Source organism: Symphalangus syndactylus, chromosome 12 (genome assembly GCF_028878055.3).
Source record: "Symphalangus syndactylus isolate Jambi chromosome 12, NHGRI_mSymSyn1-v2.1_pri, whole genome shotgun sequence".
Taxonomy (NCBI): Eukaryota; Metazoa; Chordata; class Mammalia; order Primates; family Hylobatidae; genus Symphalangus; species Symphalangus syndactylus.
This window is the reverse complement of record NC_072441.2, coordinates 28822250-28838251: the sequence shown is the minus strand read 5'-3', so window position 1 is coordinate 28838251 and position 16002 is coordinate 28822250. Positions and strand designations below refer to the sequence as shown.

The 16002-nt window shown below is 37.6% G+C and overlaps 1 protein-coding gene across 3 annotated transcripts in view; it reads left to right on the top strand.

The window, feature by feature from the left end:
* ERICH3 (glutamate rich 3) overlaps positions 1–16002 on the top strand; it is a 105778-nt gene that overhangs the window by 50192 nt on the left and 39584 nt on the right. For all 3 annotated transcript variants that reach the window (XM_063624026.1, XM_063624027.1, XM_063624028.1), the window contains 2 exons: positions 2617–2797; positions 10703–10889. In XM_063624026.1, coding sequence (XP_063480096.1) covers positions 2617–2797; positions 10703–10889 — 368 coding nt within the window. The remainder of the gene's footprint in view (positions 1–2616; positions 2798–10702; positions 10890–16002) is intronic.

Here is a 16002-nt window from a genome sequence, read left to right as displayed (position 1 = left end):
TGATAAATTTCATGGTCACCCTACTTGATGTCCAGAATTCACCAGGGCTTCGTGAAGAAGATGGAGAGGAGTTATTGCCCAACACTGTCAACAAGAACAGGCCCTTTGACACCTATACTGTTGGTGTGGGCATGGATAAAAGAGATTTCAGTGAAAACTTAGTATATCAATTGAATGCCAAATGTTGCAAATATATAATGGCTGATGAGTTAACCACTCAATGGGCTTGCCGTTTATTTATCAGCTCAGTTGTACTTGCCTGAGAAATCTGAAAAGAAATGAGAAGGAAAGTCATAAGCAACTGGTGAAGGAAGTCAGAAAGATGAGCTTTAGTTATGCAGGGGCATGAGGGCTTGCTCCTGTTCTTCAAATGGAACTGAATTTTCATGGAAGGTTTTGATACTTGAGGATAGCAGAAAGGGCCAAGAAACCTTATTAAAGTTTCATTTGTCTCTGGTCATTATATCTTTGCAAGATGGTAAGTATAGAGGCAATTCAGTCAATTGAAAGAAACTACTGTTTGTTTCCTAGTGCATATGTTTAATCACGAGCTGTCGCTTGGGCCTTCTGTTAGAACTCAGAAAAAATTTACTTGGTTGCAATAAATAGGGAATATTTTTTAAAAATAGAACAAAATAATGAGACCCAACGGAAAAAAGATGTTACTATCAGAAATAAGCTTTATCAGAAAGAAATATGAAAAAGAGGAAATGAAAAGGATAAAGGGCTGCCTTTTCCTGTATTTTTCTCTTTAAAAGTTTCTCCTTCCAGTTTCTCATTTCATACACAGGACACAGGTCTTTCCGTGACTCTAATCCCACTATCACCTTGTATTTATATAGTGCTTATCTCCTACAAACTCACAGGGCTACCTCTAAATCCATGCTGCTTCAGAAAGTATTGCTTAACAAAAGGGGGATGCTTTTATTTAATCAGTCACTTCATTAAAGGTGCTAGGCGCAGCTTGGAGCTGGATTTGCCTGAGGTCTGCTGATTGTGCAGTGGGTTGCACACAGGCATGTCACAGCTCCACAGTTGCCCAGGCAAGAGGAAACATGGGATTATGATTTTCCAAGTAGGAGCCAGACCTGCATCATCCCATTGCTTCAACTGTGATTCAGGGAGATGTTTCTAATCTGCAAGAAATTATCCAGTTTGCTGATTTACTTTCATGGCTCTTGATGCCCTGTAATATGTCTCTTGATTATCTCTTTATTTGAGAGCTCTTCCTTCCAACAGGCAAGAAAATTTGCTTGAATTTTTAAATCTTGGACTTTCTCCCTCATTTATACTTTCAGACGGTTGCTAGCAGAATTTCATTCCATCAGATTTCTTTCCTCTGGTTTTTGCTTCAGAGAAATAGAATGAAATGGAAAAAAAAAAATTATCTGAAGTGGAAGAGGATGAGTTTAGAGATGGAAATATTTTAGTAGTTCCTTCAAAAATGTTTGTTGCAGCTTTGTTATTCTTTAGAAAATGCGTGCTTCTCATGCATCTATAATTTGATGGAATCAACTCAAATTACTGCCTTGAATCCACTTAAAGTTGGTCTCTGCACATTTTTTGTCTAGCTTAAAATTGATTTTTAGAAAAGTGAAGTAGATGAGAAGGAAAGGCTGGCCTGTGTACAATTCTAGAGGCCTACAGTTTTCTTATTAGCCCCCGCTAAAGTCTTTCAACCCTCTCAGCCTTTCTTATTTCTCTGCCTCTTCCTCCTTTCCTTTGTTCTGCTTCTACTTCCTCCTCTTCCTCGTAGAGGTCAGGCAAACACTGTGCTCATCCACTATTATGAAAATATTTCAAACAATTAATTAGGAGTCAATGCCTAGGACATTGATTTTCTGGCGTACACATTTACTGCATATTTTATAAATAATTTAAATTGGGCAATGCCATAGGATATCAAATAGATTTTTGTAGTAATTTTAGAGACTTTGTTCAGTAGATTGTTTTGGTACTATAAACAATATTGATATTGGATTTTCAATCAACTGAATGCCCCTGTGCAACTGGATAGTCCCAAGCACAAATTATTAATGACCTCAATCTTCAGAATGACCGTAGAAGAAATCATACATGAGCATCTCCCTCTCAGATGGAATAAGCCCAGGGAAGGATGTGTTGTCAGTGCTCAGTTGTAAAGATGAAGCAGCCAATTACAAAAACTGTTGCTGAATCCCTAAGTCAGTTCAAACTGAAACAAAATGATATTACTAATATTTATTTAGTTCATTTGTTTGGATTTTTATTGGAGAACCAGCTAAAAGAGCCAAAAGTTTCTTCTTGGTGTCATTGAAATTTTTGCTATATATAACAATCACACTCCCACACACCTCCCCACACACTTGCACTTAAAACAAAAAATGACAAACTCTATCCAAATCCCCATTATTTACGTTAAAAATACAAAGCCAAAACATATACGTTATAGTTATTTAGGAGGATTTATTTTGCAATGGGTTTGACTTTTTGTGCATTTGTAAATTGACACTTTATTTAGATTTTGTTGGTAGGTACTTAAAAATAACCTTCTTTATTCTTCATATTACAATGTCAGGTAAGAACTCTCATTAGAAAGTAATTCGTTAATAAGCCTCATTTTTTTGTTCATTTCAGGATTCAAGAAGGATTCATAAAACATCCTTGCATAGTAATGCAGCTATTACAATGATCTATTTGGGGAAAAATGTGCACCTATCTTCTGATAATCCTGACTTCCGGGATGAAATTAAAGTTTATCAACAGCACTGTGGTGGGGAAAACCTTTGTGTCTACAAAGGCAAACTACTTGCAAAAGGTACACATAAAATGTGAATGTTTTTTAATTGCTTGGAGTTGATGCTATAGATAAGCTGCTGTTGATATAATATCAAAATGACTTCAATCACTTTATGAAATTATGCATATCCAGGGACTTATAAACCAGCTGCCTAAAAGTAAATCTAGATTTACTGCTCTATGATTGAAACTGAAGCAGCAATTACTCTCGCAGATTGTGGAAGAAAGGATTTGGAGTGATTTAACCTGGTAACAGATTAATTTTGGGATGGAGATATATGATCATTAAAATGTTGCACGAATAAGCTGTCCCCCAAATTACAAGTTAACTATTTGGCTTGCCGTAGTGAATTATACCATACATTATCCTAAGAGAAAAATACCAGGTTGGCAATTTGTTCTTTAGAGGTATGTTGAGATAAAATCACAAATCCAATAAACTGCAGGGTGAATCACACCTAAATAACTTGGTGGAGAATTTGGCTAAATAGCTTTTTAGTACATTTTTGCTTTCATTTGATCATAAATCCACGTTTGTCAGCATAGGATAATTTTTATATGCAATATACGTTTTTGCAAATTATACTGTAATGTTTTTCTTCAATATTTAGTTCAAGGGAGCAGCAATGAAAAGAAATAGTGTTTACAAGGTTATATTGTTACTTCCCTACTTAAGAAACTGGGTCCAAAAAGTAATAGCATTTTTACTAATTAAAAGAAATATATGTATTTGGATAATTTTGGTAGGAGTTAAGGGGAGAATTGGGGACAAACATGGAATTTTTACTTTTAGTCTTTCTGATTTCCCTCATTAATTGAAGACAGTGACTATTACTTAAATACAATTCAAGTCCTTAAAGAGAGACTATAAATTCATATTGAGGAATTACATATGTAAAACTGTCCATCACAAAAATGCCAGTTTTAACTTAAAGTGAAACATATAATACAATGCTCAATGATGTCAGAAACTGTTTCTTTCCATTTCCATTTTATATATTTGGTAGGAATGCAATTTACCTTGTTTATTTTGCTGTAGCATTCCAGAGTTCATTCCTTTCATTTTGTAGATGAGGAAAATGAGATGAGTCCAGAGGTGGAGTGGCTCCCCAAGGTAACACTCTGACCAGAGTCAAGGGCAAATCCCAAGGCCCTGGCTAGGTGCAAGGCCCTTGATCAGTTCCAGGCAGGCCCAGTGAGCTATTCTGAGTAGCATGGAGTTTCCTACATTTTCACGATACGAGTGGTATGAAACCCCTAATGATAGTGGCATAGATACATACACTTATTTTTTTAAAGTGTAACTTTCAGCTATTAATTTAGGAGAATGCTGAAATTAGCTGTAAAGTTGGAATTAACATGATGAAAACTGTCCTGGACTTTAGATCACACTTTATTCAACAAAATGCATATATAACATCTATTTGCTGGAAAATGTGGTAGATACAAGTGAAAAAAGAATGAGGCTTAGCTAAGTGATTCTCTGGTAGACGACGTACACTCTGTGATGAGAGTGAAAAACCAAAGGTTATGGGAGAAAGGGTGTTACTTGGCTCAGCGTTATTTTGCATACATATTGATGCTGGGACGTTTTGTTATGGCATTGGACAGTCTTGAATAACAGGATGGAATGGGGACTTAAATAATTGAATCCTGTCCATGCAATAATTTTGTCTCAGCTTGCCCTTGATTGCCAGGAAAGTAATTGTTCAAAATTGAAAAGTTGGGTGGCTCAGAGTTGACTTGTGCTTCAGCAATCTTAGCAATTTAGCTGGACTGAAAAGAATCTGCCCTTTCTACAAACCAAAGCTGTGCATGATTCCGTAAAATGTGAATAGGGTTTTAAAAGATTTCTGTTAGCAAAAGTTGGAGGGGGAGCATTTAACATTGTGCTTGGAGCGGTAAACTCATTAAAATTTGGCTTTTGTTAATTCGTCTTGCCTTTTTATTAGAAGTAACAATAAAATTAATTATTTAGAAATGTGGCAAGTGCATCCTTTATTCCCAAGTAATTAATGATGTCTTGCAATTTGATTTTAGACTTCAAGCCACAAGCTGATTGTTTATTATATACACCTATGAAGTTACTGAATATTTTCTGCTACTTGTAGAGTCCAATTTCTTCACAGGCATTTTTATTTGCCGTGTTTATCTTTTCAGACAATGCAAACCATGGCTTCTTGGGTTCATTTTAAGTGCAAAAAAAAAAGTAACATTTTTTTTCTGGCTTTCTTAGAATCCCTTTCTTTTCTGCCCCATTATCCTGTGTTTCCATAACCGGATCCTATTGCATCTATCTCTGCATTCCTCGTTATGCTCTGGCAAATACAGCTGCTTCACTGTCCCATACACATTATTATTTTGCCTCTGCTTGTGCTGTTTCCCTTGCCAATAATACTTTCTCTTTTCTCCTTTTCAAATTCAAATCTTACCCATCTTTTAGGACACAGATTACGGCTGTGCAGCTTTCTCTCTGACTTCTACTCTGTTTTATCCCAATAGCTTTCGGTCCACACTCAAAACTGAGGCAGTTCATTGTGCTTTGACTTACATTAACTGTTTTTCATTTTTTTTCTTTTTTAAGAGACAATCTCTCTCTCACCCAGACTAGAGTGCAGTGGCACAATCATAGCTCACTACAGCCTTCAGCTCCTAGGGTAAAGTGATCTTCCTATCTCAGCCATGCCCAGCTAATTTTTAAATATTTGTTATAGAGATAGGGTCTTGCTATGTTGCCCAGTCTGGTCTCAAACTCCTGGACTCCAGCAATCTCCCTGCCTTGGCCTCACAAAGCATTGGGATTACAGGCTTTAGCCACCACGCTCAGCCCTGTTTCTTATTTTTCTTTTATTCATTGACTTTTTTTTTCAGTTTTAAAAAAATAGCTTTATTGAGGTGTAGATTAAATGCCATCAAATGTATTCACTGTAAGTGTATAATTCAGTTTCTTTTTGGAATTGTGCAGAGTCGTGCAGCCATTATCACAAACCAGGTGCAGGACATCTCCAGCACTTCAGGAAGTTCTCTTGTTCTCTCTGACAGTTGGTCCCTGTCTCGTAGCCAGCCCCAGGAAGACACTGATCGGCTTTCTGACTGTACAGATTTTCTTTTCTGGACATTTCCTATAAACACAATCATGCCATGAGTAGTCTTTTGTCTTTTTCCTCTCACTCAGCGTAATGTTTTTGAGAGTCACGCATATTTGTAGTATCAGTCGTGGCTCTCTCTTTATATTGCCGAGTATGTTCCATTACATGGATATACCATATTTTAAAACATTTATTCCCCAGTTAGAGGACATTTGTATTGATACTAGTTTTGGACTATGAACATAAAAACACAAGTTTTTGTGTAGACACATGTTGCTCTCGATTAGACTCCTAGGTGTGGTTTTGATTGCTTTTATTTCTAGGTATATGTCACATTTTCCCTTTTTTTTTTTTTTTTAACGTGTCTTTTGATCGTTTGTTGAAAACTACATATTTGGGTGGTATTTTAAAGTTCCTGTGAATTCTGGATTCTGACATTTCCCTATCAAAGGTTATTGTTGTTTCTGTTTTTTCTTTCTTTTTTTTTTTTTTTTTTTTATAGTAACTTACCAAAATTAAATCTGTGAAATTTAGCCTTCATCATCCTGGTGCAGAGCCAGCCTTGTTTTGCTCAGATTAAAAAATATTATATTGCTGTTTTTTAGTCTCGACTCTTGGGGTAGTCTCTGTATTTTTATAGCTCATTGCTAACGTCCCCAAAAGTATATCTGAAAATACCAAGAATTTATTCTCTCGTGGGTTTCTAGGCCAAAAGTCCAAAATGAAGGTATTGGCAGGGACACACTCTCTGAAAAGCCCCAAGAAGCATTCTTCTTAACTCTGTCAACTGGCCTTCCTTGGCCTATGGTTCCGTCACTTCAATCTCTGCCTCTGTGTTCACATGCTATTCTTGTGTGTCTGTTTGTCCTCACCTCTTTTTATAATGACATCAGCCATTGGATTGAGGGCCAAACTTAAATCCAGGATGATCTCATCTTGATCCTTCACTAATTATATCTTTGAAAACCCTATGTCCAAACAAGGTCACATTCTGAGGTTCTGGGTTGTCGTGAATTATTGGAGGACACAATTCAGCCGACTACAGTGGGTTCAGGGGTACATTCAAACTTTGGGCAATCTTCAAGTATGCTCCAACTTTTATTTTCCACCAGGTTTTCCTGTGTTTCTTCTGTGCCTAAGGGAAAGCTACTGGTAGGCTGGAGATGTATGAAAAGGTTGAGCCCTCTCTGATCCATGCCACTTCCAGTTAGCCAGGGAAATATAGGGAGCTTATCAAATGCTTCGACGACTGGCTTATTGCTTCTATCTTCCTTTTAAATTTTGAGTTGTTCACTGGCCTGTTGCTTGCCCTTATTAGAACTACAGTCATGGCTGGGTGTGGTGGCTCATGCCTGTAACCCCAGCACTTTGGGAGGCCAAGATGGGCGGACTGCCTAAGGTAAGGAGTTTAAGACCAGCCTGGCCGGCAAGGCGAAACCCCATCTCTACTAAAAATACTATATATATATATATATAGCTGGCCATGGTGGTGTGTGCCTGTAATCCCAGCTACTCGGGAGGCCGAGGCATGAGAACAGCTTGAACCCAGGAGGCAGAGGTTGCAGTGAGCCGAGATTGCATCACTGTACTCCAGCCTGGGTGACAGAACAAGAATCCTTCTCAAAAAACCAAAACCAAAACCAAAACCAACAAAAAAACCCAAAACTACAGTCACAGGCCCCTAGAACCTCTGACCTTCCCTGTTAGCTTGCCTCTGAGATTCCTACTTATTACTGGTCGTACCACAGGCTAAGGGTTTTTCTCCTAGCACTCTAAATCAAGTCAGCCCCCGCAGACAGCAAAACGGCTGGTTATCTGGGGCCTGGCCTACCCTATTAGAACTGCTGTGATAAGGCAGTAGCAGATGCTGGGGATAAGCGTAGCCCAGGCAGAAATGCACAGATTCCCGTTACCTGAAGTTCAGTAATTTTTCCTGAATACATGCTTCTCAGTTTGTTTTAAGCCTTTAGTTCTTCTCCAGAGATACAATTTCTTTAAAATCTCTTCTTTAAAGAGAGGATTTGGTGACTGCAATCCAGAAGACTGATATATTAATTTTGCCTCTCCTGTTTAATGATATCTTTTTGAGTGAGGAGAACACATTTGATATTTTTTAGTATTTTTGTTTCTCTTTAGTGCCTAAAAGAGTGCTACCAACTGTCAGTGAACAATAAATAATTAACTGTACAAATATTATAATTATAATCATATATAATGCTTTCTAATATTTTACATTCTAAAATCTTTAAGACTGTGTTGTGGATAGACCAGCGCATTCTACCCACCCCCATCTCTGTTTTATGGGTGAAAATTCTGAAAGGCAACAAAGTTAAACGACTCACCAAGATACACTCACCTGTGCCACGGACCAAAACCTTCTAATTTCTAGACTACGTTCTTTCCACTGCTCCATGAAGAAATCATCAAGTCAGGATGGGGAGGTGTCACTGTATTTAAAATACGAAAATAAGTAACAAAGGAGCAAAGGCAAAGGGTGTCGGTTCTTGTTCTAGAAGTCTGAAAAACAATGAAAAAACAAAATGGAGTAATATCTGGATAGACTCTCCAGCTACGTGAGCATCCGATGGAAGGGCAGTCACTTCTAGGGGTTGATTTCCTGAGCCCATTCTCAACATTTCCTTAACTGCACTCTCTGCCTGAACTGGGAACTTAGGAAGTTATGGAGCACGATACTGCAGCAGAACGGTTTATATTGCAGGAATGTAGAATCAAGCTTCCATAACAAAAACAATCAAACTTGCTTTCACCACCTGAGGAGTCCATTCATCATTAAGATAAAGGGATTTTTAAATACATTGTATCCTAGTTTTCCCAGACTCTAACCTTTCTCAGCTTTCCCTTTCCTAGTTTAATTTTACATCAGAAATGCTAAAGTATAAATGACTGAATTACCTTTTTAATAAGTCTGTTCTTTAGAATGAGTTGCATCTAGTGTAGAGTTTTTTTTTTTTTTTTAGACGGAGTCTCACTCTGACTCCCAGGCTGGAATGCAGTGGCGCGATCTCGGCTCACTGCAAGCTCCGCCTCCGGGGTTCATGCCATCCTCCTGCCTCAGCCTCCCGAGTAGCTGGGAATACAGGTGCCTGCCACCACGCCCGGCTAATTTTTTTTTGTATTTTTAGTAGAGACGGGGTTTCACCGTGTTAGCCAGGACGGTCTCGATCTCCTGACCTCGTGATCCACCCGCCTCGGCCTCCCAAAGGGCTGGGATTATAGGTGTGAGCCACCGCGCCCAGCCGAGTTTTTTTTTTTTTTTTTTTTTTTTTAGGGAAAAAATGTGGTACACACAGTGTTTCTAAATAACTGAAAAAAATAGATTAAAATAATAATTCACTCATTATTTTGAGGGAGCCTTCTATGCCATTGTGCTGGGATTTGGAGAAAAATGATGCATCAACTTCAGCTCTTATGGATTTCACAACATGTAAAGCAGCAAATATCTAGATTAGGATTCTTAGAAGGCGGTCCCTAGACCAATAGCATCAGCATCACCTGAAACTTGTTAGAAATGCAAATTCTTGATTCTTACCTCAGACCTACTGAATCAGAAACAGAGGTAAGCCCAGGAATCTGTATTTTAACAAGCCCTCTAGGTGATGCTGATACACCATTAAAATTTGAAAACCACTGGTATAGCTACATCTTAATCTATTGTAGTAAGTGCAACAATAGGAAATGTGTACATAGTAGAGAGGTGAAAATTGTTAACTTTATTACTGGCAGATGTGGAAGGGTCCAGAGAGACTCTATTTCTTTTCTTTTCTTTTTTTAGGAAGTGACATAAGAAATATTCATGAGACACAGGATTTTGAGTCACTCTGTAGAGAATAAGGTTTCCCAGACTTAGGGTTTAGGACGTCTGTGGGGATAGGGTGGCAGGCTTTGCAAATAACATTATAAAGACTTGGAATGATTAAAAAGTATTAATTGTAAGCAGTGGCTCTAAATTTATTGGTGGGACTTTTGGGTGGATGGGGAAAACAAAGTGTTCTCAAATCCAAACAGAATTGAGTATAGCTTGGAGATGAAATAACTGCTTCATTCATGTATGTATTAGAATATTTAAAGTCACATCTAAAAATAAAAGCATTTTAAAATGTATGAATGAGCACACACTAGCCTTTTATTATTAACTGCCTTATCAATAGATAGCACAGCAAGATAGAGGCATGGAATCTACAGAGATGTTTGGATTCAAACTCTAACTCTCCAACTCACTGTATGATCTCGAGTAAATTACTGAACTCTTGTCTTAATTTCTTGACCTAGAATCTAGTGATAGAAAAATTCCCACTTCACATGATTGAAAAATAACAAGATAATAAGGCATAACGCCTGGCCACAGTAAGTGCTCATATAACCTTAGGTATTATTATTTTATTACAAATCAAAGAATTTTTATAAAAACTTGGAGTATTTATTACAAATAAAAGTAATCAAATGCAATTTTATCATTAACAATTGTCCTCAAATTAAAAGATGATCTAGATCTAGCTTGTCCAATCCATGGGCCACAGGCTGCATGCAGCTTTGAATGTGGCCCTACACAAATTCGAAAACTTTCTTCAAACATTATGAGATTTAGGCAAGAACTTTTTTGTTTGTTTTTAGCTCATCAGCTATTGTTCGTGTTAGTGTATTTTATATGTGACCCAAGACAATTCTTCTTCTTCCAGTGTGGACCAGGGAAGCCAAAAGATTGGACACCCCGATCTAGATCATAATACTGTGTTTATCTAATAGAAAAACATGATTTAACAGATGTTAGTCCGAAGTCAGTTGCTTTCACTAATGTATTTCTATTTTAATTCCAGAGACCTTTCAGTTTATTTCCAAAAGGCATCAAGGTTTCCCCTTCAGTCTCACCTTTTTCCTGAATGGGATGCAGGTGAACAGGTTAAGCTCCTGTTGTGAGTACAAGCATCGAAAAGGTTCCAGGCTTGGAGGCAAACGAGGCTACTTTGGGTTTGTGTGTGTTGAGAGATCATCTCCTTGCTACAAGTATGGAAACAAATGTCCCTTGGTAGAGGGCAAGTTTTGCTACATTTTTCTTTGAATGCTTTTACTAATGCATTTCTCTTCACAGTTATTAAGGAAATTCAGTATAGATGGGCCTACAATATCTAGGTTCAGGGTTGTTTATTATAACATGGTGTGCTGAATTTGAAATTATAAGATATAAATCAGACTTAGAGGTGTTATATAGGAAGATAAAAGCTAGTGCATTTTAAATTATTTCACTTTCTATCTCTCCTTTCTTCTCACTTTAAGAACTGTTTCTGAAGGGAAGGAGAGAGATATTTTTGTTTGCTTGTTGTTTTTGTTTGCGTGTCTGTTTTTCCTCATTCATCTTAGTAACTGAGTTTAGACTGAGCCTTAAAGTGTGTGCCAAGCATCTGACTTACATGACTGGACATTTTCGGTTATGCTTGTTAGAGGCTAGGTTTGCCTGCATCACTGTCTGACCCAATTTTCATTATCTCCCTTAGTTTCAATCTTGGGCATAACAAAATGCATGACAAAAGGTCAGTTTTGACTGTTACCAGCTTTCATACTGAACATTCTGTTTGAAATCAGGAGTCTTGCTTGTGGGCTTTCATATTGTCTAAAAGTATTGGCTAGATGCCAAGCTAGAACACAAGAGTGAGTCAACTAAAGTATTTGTCTCCATGGAACTTATTCTAATGGAGGAAAAGCTAATAACATACCTACAAAGCGATTAATGTATGTGAGATGGTCAGCACGATGAGCACAAAACAGGGTCAGGGAGATACATGGAGTGAAGGGAAACAAGAGTCACAGGGAGTGTGTTATTTTATGCAGGATAGTTAGGAAGGGCCTCTCTGATAAGATGTCTTTTGAACAGAAACCAGAAAAAAGTTTCTTTCTTGAAATAGCTTTTGAGGTAGAGGAAAAGCATATACAGAAGGCATGAAGCAGGCACGTGTTTGTTGTGTCTAAGGTAGCTTGGCCAGCGCAAAAGGAATAGAACCATGAAATTGGAGATGAGGTCAGAGAGATCATGAGGCCAAGCCATGTAGAGCCCTGGGGTCATTGCAAGGACTTTAACTTTTATCTGAAAAGGATGGGAAGCTTCTAAGGCGGGTTTTGAGCAATGACTTATCATGATCTGATAGTAACTTATGGGAAAAATAAACAAGGGAGTGTGGTGAAAATGGCAGAAACTGCTTTAATCCAGGGAAGAGATAATGGTGGAATGAGTTAGAAGTAATTTTAAAGGTAGAGCTTACAGAATTTACTGATGAATTGGATGCAGGGAATGAGATAAAGAGCAGAGTCAAAGACGATTCAAATTTTTTTTCTTGAATAACTGGAAAGATGTCCAATTAACATGTAGTTAAGAGGAGACTGTGAAAGAAGCAGGTTTTTGGGGTGGAATGAAGCAGTTTTGGTCGAGGGCACACTGAGTCTGAGACATGTATGAGATAAACAAGTAGAAATGCTGAGTAGGCAGTTGGATATATGAATCTGGGGTGAGGTGAGAGGTCCAGGCTGGAGATGCAAATCCGAGAATGGTTTGGATATAGATGACATGTATAAGTTTGCTTAAGAATTGAACATAGAGAAGATGTCTGAGTGATGAGTGTCACTCCATGTAAAAGGTGAGGGAGGTAAAGAGGAACTAGCCTAAGAAGGAAAGGCAGTGAATAGAAAGAGAACCTAGAGAGAGTAGTATCTTGGAAATAAAGCAAATGGTTAAAGAATACGGGCATGATTAATGGAGTTGAATGTGTGGATATGTGAAGTAAAATGAAGACTGAGGATTGGACATTGATTTGGTAGTGTGTTGGTTACTGATGATCATGGCACAAGTTATAGTGCAGCAGTTGGGGTGTAAGCTTTCTTGGAGTGGGTTTAAAAAATAGTTGGAGAGAAACAAAGGCCAGAGACTATACAGAGGTTTTTAAAAGAGTTTTGCTATAAAGAATGGTAATTAGGTGGTAGCCAGGAGGAAGAATGTAGTGGTTCAAGGAAGGCTCTTTATTTTTTAAGATGGGAGATACTACAATATGTTTATATGCTAATACAAACAATTGAGTACAGAAGAAGAAACATGAAGTATGACATAAAGGGTGGAAATTTCTGGAGCTAAATGATTGGGTAGATTGGAAAAGATGAGATGTAGGACTCAAGTGGGGGTATAAGCCTTAAGAAGAGGAGAAACATTCTTGTATAGTAACAGGAGGAAAGAAAGAAGGCATACAAGATAGAGACGTGAGTCGCTATTAATAGATGTGCTGGGAACAACTGGAAGCTCTCTGCTGATTGTTTCTATTTTCTTAAACAATACATAAATTTATCAACTGAGGATAAGGCTGAGAGAAGAGGCATTGGGTGTTTTCAGAGAGATAAGAGCGTAAAAGAATCATCCAGAGAATGGAAGATTGAATGGCCTGGGCAAGATAGTATCAATGCCCAGCTGTACTTAGTGGCCACCTGAACTGCTTTCCTATTCCAACTCAAATATGCTGTCTCCTTATTTGAGGGCAGGTCATTTAACACAATTCTATTTAATTCCCAGGAAAGCTAATAAACATCTACAATCAGCCATGTGCAAATATATTGCATTCTTTGGGAGTTGTGGTATAAATCCAAGCTGTAACTTATTAGCCCTGAGCACTTTCTATGGCAGTTTAATAATCAGTACCAAAATCTGACTGATGGCATTTACTCTCCTATTCAACACCCACCAGCCTCTTTACAATTATTTCTCTGATGTCGACACTTGGTACCCTCTAGATTCTTTCTTCAACATTTTCAAATATTAGTATCAAAATGGTTACAATATTAAAGAATAAGGCCTATGACTCTCAACTAAAATGCACAGTTCTTATAGAAGAATGGTTTTCAATTTTTTTGGTTAACTTCATAACCATTTTTCCAGTGAAATCTGTGAATGCCCAGAATAGAACAGTGCGTTGTCATTGGATGTCTCCCTGTTGCAGGTCAGGTAAAAGCTGAGTCCGACTGGTTTAAATGGGACAGGGTTAGGTGAGGGAGTGCTAGAGCCTTGCTTGTTTGTCCACTTCCTCACCTGAGACTTTTCTGTTTATTCTGGAGATCATAACACTGCAGAACTCCACGGAGAGTTGAGAACTACCCCAAAGGAGACTGATAGCACTTATTATCTTCTGTAACCTTGGTTTTGTTGTCACACCCATAATGATACTTTTAGTTATGTTAAGCAATGTACACTAATTCCTCCAATGCATTCGAAATGAAATTAATTTTAATTTATTTTAAAAATACCAGTCCCTGAAACATTTGTGATGAGATAAAGGAAGGCATGGTACAATAAAACAACAGAGAATTATATTTCTAAAATGATTAGGAATTACCTGTTTAAGGTCCTCAGAAAACAAGAAAAGCTGAGCAGTGGTCACTTCCAAAGTGTAAGGTTCCACAACTGTACTCATCTCTCAATTATAGGAACTGTTTGAAGAGGCATAGTAATTTTCAATTGCTAGCATGAAACATGGGAAGAATTGCCTAACCATGTAGAATGCAGACTGCTTTGAGCCTTAGTAATCATAATCAACACCTCAAATTATGTTCAGAAGTCAAATAGGTAGTCAGTGACGAGGAGAGCACAGATGTTACTCACTTTGTTTGTCCAATTCCCTTCAGCAGATGGGCAATAAAAAGTCTGTGCATGCAGTAGGGAGGCATCAAAGCCTTTACGCAGCCACAACATAAACTAAAAGTAACAGCGTATCAGAGGCTCCAAATCAATGGATTTGGTGTTGCAATTGATAAGGGAAGAACAGCTTGAACAGAAGGCAATGCTAGTAATCATATTCTGTGATTCATGACACCTTTATTCCAAGGAAAGCAATGTGCTAAGCACATCATCATTATAGTCAAGAAATATTTATCATGCTTAATATGGGTGAGATAAGTATAATCTCATTATCTCATTTTTTACAGCCTGATAGTTACTTTGAGTGTAAATCCTTTTAGCTTTGCTTTATGGGGAGATACTGAAAAGTTAAGTGATGTAACTCAGTTCTCATATTTGCTTGTTGGGAAAATTTATTAAGATCAATTCCTTTGCTATTTCTACACTGCAGATGGCTGAAATTTAGTGAAATCTTCAGTTTAAGAAATTGCCATTGGATTTGTTCAGGATGAGGCATTTTTCAGATTTTACATATTATTTCTATTCTTCTGGGACTGGCAAGTCTTGACTGCTTTCTGATCCCTTTCACCTGCCCACTATAAATTCAGTTCTCTGGTAGTTGTGTCACATGGAGAGAGGGGGACCTGAGTAGTTCTAGAGAAAGAAGACTGAAGAGACTGATAACTACCAGAAACATTTTTCAGATCATGGATTTTATCCAGGTCTTGCCAGAAACTTCTCCAGATAGATTGTATTAGTGTCTGCTGAGAGAGTGTGAGTTCTTTCTTTGGTGGTAAGCTCAAAGTGTAACATTTGTCTGTGTAACTAGTCATCTCTACTAGTTATATCATAACTAGGAACTGGAGGCCTACACCTGTAATAGACCAATATGGTTGTGCTTCAGTATGATGTGATGGAGCCTAGCAGTCCTGAGCTAGAATCCAGCTCCATCACCCACGTACTGGGTGACCTTGAGCTGCTAGAACCTTTTAGGCCTTGATTTTCTCATTTATAAAGTGGTGATGATAGTTCTTAATTTATTGGCCTATGAGGTAATGAATTCCTTAAGATAATGGATACGGAGTACCCAGAAAAGAGCTTGGCACAGAGAGAGTGCTCAATAATCTTATCATTATCATAATCATCACTTTTATTAATGTATGTATTATCATCATTGGAATTCTTATTTTAATATCAACTTAAGAAATAGAAAGCTATAGAAGACAATTTATTCACATTACTATTGTTATAATTGATTTAAAAAGTTTTAATGTCATAATGTATTCAGATTATCTGCATGGTTCACCATATTTGACTTGGAATGACTTCATAACCTCTACAAATTACTGCCATTTTTGAGGAATAAGAACTTATTACCAGCAAAAATCACCAGAAGACTGTAGTACAGACTTCAAAAGGCCATTCTAAAAACAATAATGACAGTTCTATGAAAAGAAGTGAACAAACTCCTGA